At 43.1% G+C, this 8,097-nt stretch overlaps 1 protein-coding gene across 1 annotated transcript in view; it reads right to left on the bottom strand.

The window, feature by feature from the left end:
* LOC306931282 (protein kinase C epsilon type-like) overlaps nt 1–8,097 on the bottom strand; it is a gene marked incomplete at its 5' end in the record, with an annotated part of 95,544 nt that overhangs the window by 16,262 nt on the left and 71,185 nt on the right. Inside the window, one exon of the mRNA XM_079512586.1 lies at nt 6,167–6,321. Within this exon, the coding sequence (XP_079368712.1) occupies nt 6,167–6,321 (155 nt within the window). The remainder of the gene's footprint in view (nt 1–6,166; nt 6,322–8,097) is intronic.

Raw genomic sequence — 8,097 nt, 5'->3', positions numbered from 1 at the left:
GAAAGTGCCTCTTCAAACCAACCCTAATGCGAATTCTATTTGATAAAAGAATGCACTCCTGACTCTGAGACGGTGATCAGACCTGAGTTGGAGCTGCCTCGGCTTGAGTCATGTTGCACAACATTCACAGCTCAGAGGTCTTGTTCTGTCTTAATTCTCCACAAATCTCTGTGATTGGAATTTTACTATAATCAGCAGTGTCAATTCCTTGTGCTTATTGTGTTTAATTGTCTAGTCAAAGAAGTTATTAGATTTGTACGAGTGAGACTGTGTTGGAGCTACTGGACACAAAACAACCCGGCCGCTGTATCAAATAAAATAGGCTATATTTCAAGGTAGAATCGTGTGTCGCTCTTCCATGGCCATGGGCCATAGTGTAAATCACTGGGCATAATGTTAAATGGATAATGGATCTCTTAAAGGCAATGGCAGGTGGCACAGTGATTGGTTTATTCATTGTAACGCCCAAACCACACCTATGCATAATGTAAGGGGTAATGGAGGTGTTTTAGGGACTTAGGCTGTGGCACAAGATAACAACATTTACGGGGCCACACCTCTCACACAATACTAAATCCCCAAATTAAGGAAAAAGGGCCCCTGCCGGCTGCCGCAAGATGGAGCCCTATGTCTGAGTTTGTGACTCAGACATAGGGTGTTGTGAAAGGGGTGCGCACTGACTGCATTGTTATAATATAAATAATTATGGTTAAAGGTGTGTGAGTCAAATGAGCTTAGGACACAATTGAGTGTTAGTTATGTCCCAATGTATAAAAAATCATATCCTTAGCTGACATTATTAGGTGCTGTTGCCTGTTAACACAAACATCCTGTTCCATCAAACTGAAAATGATGTGGCTGCAACACAGTATAAGCAAGGAGACAGATAGGGTCAAGTGGTTCAGCTACTGTTCTACTAAACATTAGAATGAACAAGGTGCAAGGTGGTGCCAGACACGGTGGTTCCATGATGTCAGAAAAGAAGCTACGTACATTTACAGAGAATTGTGTGATAAACAAATAAAATATCACACCCGTGTGAAGTGAGGGGCGCTCTTATCATCACACGTGACGTCATCATACTGTAGTGTACATCATCTCATTCTGGCCAATCACAATTTGCGTCCTCACTTTTGTCTTCAATGTTTGTGTTTTGTTTGTTTACACAGACCCTCAAACTGTCTATGGGAATGGGAGTCACATGGTTTGACACAACATTTTTGTTGTATGAGGGGGGGGGGGGGGGGGGGGGCAGTCGAAACACAGCCGAAAGCCGCACAGCAAAAATGTTGTTTCAAACCTATGTGGCCTAATAAATGTTTGTGTTTATACATTGTGTTTACAAAACCCTCAAAGCTGGACATAGGAGGGACCCTCAAAAAACAGAAAATAAAAATAGCAGTTATGCCATGTTAGTGAGAGATCAGGGGAGGGTAGTCAGACTGTTTAAGCCAGTGGTTCCCAAACTTTTTCATGTCAAGGACCTAAATTGACACCAATTAGCCCGCGGACCCCCATTTGAAGACATATGCCAAGGACCCCCATGAGAGAAGATATTTACGGCTATAGCAGTGATTTTCAAGCATTTTCGGTCCCCTATTTAATGTCATTTCTATCTCTGGAATCCCAATGTATATTGTAAAATCAAAGTTAATTTAACTGAGAGTGTACAAATGGAACAAAATGGGGGTCCATTTGGTTCCATTTGTACAATCTCTGAGTTACAGACCCATAAGGGTCCATTTGGTTCCTAAATATCATTTAGCTGGGTACCCCCTGGAACTCCCTCAAGTACCCCTGGGGGCCCGGGACCCCACTTTGGGAACCACTGGTTTAAGCTAAAGGGAAGGCTCAGTACAACAGTGGAGTGCAAATAAAGGCCATCTCCAAACACACAATTAGATGATTTATGAAGGAGATGGTGGGAGGAATATACCGGCCTGGGCGAGCCTACAAAGAAAATACGCCAAACATATACGACAAAAATCACACGTGTGTGAAGCGAGGGCCGCTCTTATCATCATACATCATCATACATCACATTCCGTGCTCAACCAATCAAATCATCCCAAATGTCATTCCGGCCAATCATTTTTGGCGCCTTCACTTTTTCTGCCCTCACTTTTATCTTCAATATGTACTTTGCTCAACCAATCAAATCATTGCTATGGGCCTGGGGTGATCAGCCAAGCATCAGCCAATGTTTGTATTCACACAAAGCTGGGCATAGGGGGGGCTAGCACCCCTCAAAAACACAGAAAAGCTCCAAGGATAGCAATGTTGGTCTACCAGTCCAACAGTCCAAACAATACATCTCAGAAAACAACAGACAAGATTGCCATTAAACTTGCTGAGGACATTCTTATTCTTGTCGTTTAAAAATATATATGTATTTTGCTGCCGGGTTTGGTTTGATGTAAGGCACAGCACAGTCTATGGATTGCTTTGTCTCTTAGGGCCCGATTAAGCAAGTGGAATCTAATTACATATCATATTACAGTTTTTAAGACGTGGGGGCGTGGGCAATGTCATATTACAATTATGGGCCTGGTAAGAAGCGCTTTCGACACCCCGTGGTGTGAGCAAAACGGCCTTGAATTAGTCATGGGAGTGTTTTAGGGAGTTTTGAGGCTTACCCAATGAACATGTCCGTACTATTCTCTTTACGAGTCAGCTGATGTCCTCATACGGAATGCGCCCTTTTCTGGAAGCGGTATTACATTTCTGCAGACTGGCACCATAGACATGACATGACTTTGTCACATTTGGGTTAATTATTCCTATTGCACTGCATGCTGTCACCTTTATGCCTCAAAAGAACAGATCCACAAGCTGTCACAGCCATGATGTGCATAGCTTGTAGGCCTATGTCTCTATTTTGTTAAGTAACTTGCAGTGTTCATTGGAAAGTCATTACAGCGGCGCAGCCATATGCTAAGGGAGGGAGATATACGCACATCATCACTTCATTTGTTTCTGTTCTAAGCATGAAAAACAGCTGTAAAAATCTTTATTCTAGTTCATTTGATTCATAAATGAATAACTAAGCCTTTGAAATGGCACCTATACCTATACCTTTCAGATCGGAATGGAACTGCGAGTAGATACGCAGCATTGGCTGGCAAATTGGCAATCCATGCGTAATGTTCCCAGAATCGTCTAACCCCCGAACATACAAGTTTGTTTGATATTGTTTAATTCGATAAAAATAGAACCATGTACCATACAGCGAATGAAAGCAAGATTCCTAAGGAATATGGGTATTTTTACATTTTAAAAAACGGTTGAGAAATGAGAGAACCATGAGTGTTTATAATATCAAATATTATAAGAATAATATGAAAGAGAGCTGTGAAGAGCTCACATCCCGACAAGGAGGAAATATAGCATATAGTGCATGCACGTATATGCACTGTTGCACACACGCTCTTTATTTGTTTCTATTGAAAAACACCAGTAAAATAACGTTTATTTTATTTTATTTCATTCGAGTCACGACGAAGGAATGAGTTGAAATGCCATACGTGCGCCATGCGTATTGCTGCGGCCCCAATGTTATGGTCTTCGCTCGTAGCATTTTATTGAAGAAGAATTGAGTCGGGTGTGATACAGCGTATGAAAGCAAACCTCCCAATGATTATGGAGATGTTTTAATTTTTAAAAAAGGTTGAGAAATGAGCGATATATGACCCTTTACAATCTCAACAACAGAAAGCCAGACAGCCAGAAAGCTCGCTGTTGCCATGTCTCATAGAAACAAGTAAATAGGTCTATAAACATACTCCCAAAAGAATCGCATATAACAGGGGTCTGCAACCTATTTTAAATGAAGTGCCATGTTTTTATTTTCTAGATAGTGAGTCTGCCATATCAAGATTCCTTTTAATGACACCACATTAAAATTTCCAGCATATTTTGATTGTCCACAAATATAAAAATCTTCCTTCTTTTTACATATTTTCTTGCACATTGTTATAATGATCATTATAAATATATATCCCCCTGCCGTCAGAGTTCATAGTTTTAATTAATGAATGTGATGCATTGTGAGCTGGTAGATCTGCTATTTTCAAAAGTAATCTTTGAAAAAAGTGACAATTGTGGAATATTTTTGAAAAATGTTATTGAAACATTTAAAAACACAAATCTGTCATGGGGGTCACTGGCTTAGTTGGGCAAATGCATTCATCTGGGGGTCCTTGACATGGGAATGTCGCTGTGTGAGGATCACTGGTTTAAACAACATTAGGAGAAAAGCCCAAATAAGCACTTTAGAAACAAGAAAAGCAACCACAACTACCAATATTTACAAGCAACTTTGCAGAAAAAGAAGCCGCTTATAATAAACAGCAAACAGACATGGCAACACTCCAGAGCCGCTCAAGTGTAAAATCAAACAGTGCTTTTTGCTTTTAAGACGTGGTCAGACCCAGGCGGAATCAGTATGCGCTGAGTGTTTTTAGGTCAAGGGGCTTAATAGCAAATAGCGCAAAGCGAAAATAATTAACATATGGACACTCCCCCAATGCTAAAATATTCAGGAACGTGGTATTCCATATGAGTGAGCGTTCACCACGGCTTCCATAATACGAAAAGGCGCAGAGCGAGGCCAAAATCTGTATTACCGCATGGGTTTTTCCACTTGCTTAATCTGGCCCTTGGTCTTCAATAAATGATACGTAGCTTGCGGAGTTAGTTCAGGCAGGTATACTCGAGCGGCTCCATGCTGTGCTCAAGGGTGCATACTTATACTCAAGGGGTTAATATGCTGCATTACCATGTGGGTGTATTCAGTGTTTGCAAGACCCACATGTCATTCGCTGATGGTCAGCTGACCAATTGGGCGGGGTATTTAGACTGCATGCTCTTCCTGCCTTCCTTCTGCATGTGGTTCCTGGTTGTTATGTGATGTTTGCTCCCACCACCACCCCAGCACCACCGGTGGGCCCTGCTATTTATGTTCCCCATGGGGGGTTGTTATTGTATATCTATCTCCCTGCTCTTAACCCTTTCAGCGCTAGCATTTATTGAAAAATTAGGATCTAATTCACGCCAGCATTTCTTCCAGTCGAGCTCTTATTTTGAAAAGCCACAGTTTCAGTCTACCGGAAGTAGCTTATCCTAGGACGCTCAACGGAGCCGAGATAGGCCTTGTTTACAATGTGAATCCAAACCGGGGTACTGGAACGCTCCACATCGCCGGCTCTGTGCCGTCAAAGAAACGCTGTTTTGACCAAAATGACATCTGGGACAAGGAATAGGAGATACAGGCGATTGAAAGAAACGGATAGAATGGATTATTATGGCGACGACGATCTATGATGGACGATCCAGTGCTGTGCTAACCGGCTAACGTAAGTAGCATTATGGCTCGATCGATCGAATGCACTTTAAAAGCGCAATTGCCATTAATCAACGGCAATGGCGTTAAGCGTTAGTATCAAAATTAGGCTTCAATTGGCATTAATCAACGGCAATGGTGCTGAAAGTATTAATGTTTAATGATGATGTTTAATTGTGCCGAGCAGGGAGAAAAATGTAGCAGAGCCGAACGCCAAGATAAAATATTACATGCACACTTGTATTCTCATTCTATAATAAATATTGGTTAAATCTATTCGTGAGTTATCTGACTGAACTTTAATAATGTTTGTTTCTGAGTACAAGATCTTTAACCATCACTTATGTATTCATCGCTGTTTTTATTTAATGGCAATCTTGCAATTTCCAAGTCATGTAAAGGCCTATTCATACTACAGTTTGAGGTGATAGCTTATCACCGCGTTGTAGTTTTCTAAAGTTAGAAAACGTACAACATTACGTCACTCGTCGCCGTGAATTGCTTATTACCGCTCACCCTGACACATCCCTCTGTTTTTACTGATCGACATCTCCCCTTTCATTCTGGGCTATCACCGCTGTTCACTGATCGGTCAAGAAGTTGGGTGGGCGGTCCCCTTGGTTTTGCAGGCACGGGGGTTGCGCATCTGAACCAGAGGGAGGGGGGTCCATGCTTAAGGACATCACTGCGAGTATGATGGCCTTGACTCATTGTCACCTTTTTAGGTGATTGATTATCACCTAAAACCTAATTATCACCTACAATGTATGAGCCTTAAGAGTAATAGTAATTCAGAAGACGGGGGTTATCAGGCTAACATGTTACCTGTATATGACTCCGTGGTGGTGAAGAAACATTAGTGCCGATGTGACCTCGGCTGCATAGAAACGGGATCGTGCTTCGTCAAACTTTCTCGACCTTTGAATCTGGAACATCAGGTCTCCACCGTTCACGTACTCCATCACGAAGAACAACCGATCCTGGGAAAATAGGAACAGAAAAAAAGAGATACATTTTTGGTTAATTATGTTACGGTATATTCTTTCTCTCTGAAATACTACAATTGAGGATTATATACATTGAGCTGTAATGGTAGGCTGATGTCTTAAAAAGCTACTGTAAATATTTTATTATTGCCAACATAGTTTGCTTCTGTTTATGAAACAAAATGCAGACGTATAGGGGCAATGATGTTGATTGTCTTGAAGCCTTTCTCCACACCCCTATGGCCCCTTTCTCTCTCCACTCGTACACATTCTCTCTCTCTCTCTCTCTCTCTCTCTCTTTCTCTCTCTCTCTCTCTCTCTCTCTCTTTCTCTCTCTCTCTCTCTCTCTCTGTGTCTCTCGCTAATAGCCGCTATACCCCACCCTCTAGGCTCTATTCTCTAATAGCCGCTATACCCCACCCTCTAGGCTCTATTCTCTAATAGCCGCTATACCCCACCCTCTAGGCCCTATTCTCTAATAGCCGCTATACCCCACCCTCTAGGCCCTATTCTCTAATAGCCGCTATACCCCACCCTCTAGGCCCTATTCTCTAATAGCCGCTATACCCCACCCTCTAGGCCCTATTCTCTAATAGCCGCTATACCCCAACCTCTAGGCCCTATTCTCTAATAGCCGCTATACCCCACCCTCTAGGCCCTATTCTCTAATAGCCGCTATACCCCACCCTCTAGGCCCTATTCTCTAATAGCCGCTATACCCCACCCTCTAGGCCCTATTCTCTAATAGCCGCTATACCCCACCCTCTAGGCCCTATTCTCTAATAGCCGCTATACCCCAACCTCTAGGCCCTATTCTCTAATAGCCGCTATACCCCACCCTCTAGGCCCTATTCTCTAATAGCCGCTATACCCCACCCTCTAGGCCCTATTCTCTAATAGCCGCTATACCCCACCCTCTAGGCCCTATTCTCTAATAGCCGCTATACCCCAACCTCTAGGCCCTATTCTCTAATAGCCGCTATACCCCACCCTCTAGGCCCTATTCTCTAATAGCCGCTATACCCCACCCTCTAGGCCCTATTCTCTAATAGCCGCTATACCCCACCCTCTAGGCCCTATTCTCTAATAGCCGCTATACCCCAACCTCTAGGCCCTATTCTCTAATAGCCGCTATACCCCACCCTCTAGGCCCTATTCTCTAATAGCCGCTATACCCCAACCTCTAGGCCCTATTCTCTAATAGCCGCTATACCCCACCCTCGAGGCCCTATTCTCTAATAGCCGCTATACCCCACCCTCTAGGCCCTATTCTCTAGGCATCGTTAATAGCCGCTATATCCCACCCTCTAGGCCCTATTCTCTAGGCATCGTTAATAGCCGCTATACCCCACCCTCGAGGCCCTATTCTCTAGGCATCGTAAATGGCCGCTCAGGGAAAATGGTCCTCTTCCTGAATTCCAGCATGTTTCCTTAGTTCATATAGGAAATCAGATTGAACTTAAGTGAGAGAGGGGGGATAGAGGAAGGGAGGGAGGATGGTGGGATATAAACAGCTCTCTATATAAGAGAGCCTAGCTGGACATCCCTCTGAGCCATTGTTGCCCTGAGAGAGAGCAACCCTCAGGGTTCGCGTAGGTGAGGAGTGTTTAGCGCTTTATAGGTGAATACTGACATTATGTCATGTCCTGGACTTCAAACTGTCTTGATTTTTCCATCATAACAGGAAGTGGCCTGGTTGAGACTGACTGTATGTACAGTATACATACTGTACAATAGTACCACCCCTATGTTTAAGCCTCACTTAAACCG

The sequence above is a fragment of the Electrona antarctica genome, assembly GCF_951216825.1.
Source record: "Electrona antarctica genome assembly, chromosome: 10".
NCBI lineage: Eukaryota > Metazoa > Chordata > Actinopteri > Myctophiformes > Myctophidae > Electrona > Electrona antarctica.
Note: the sequence above shows the minus strand (reverse complement) of the source record. Positions and strands in the feature narration are given on the sequence as shown.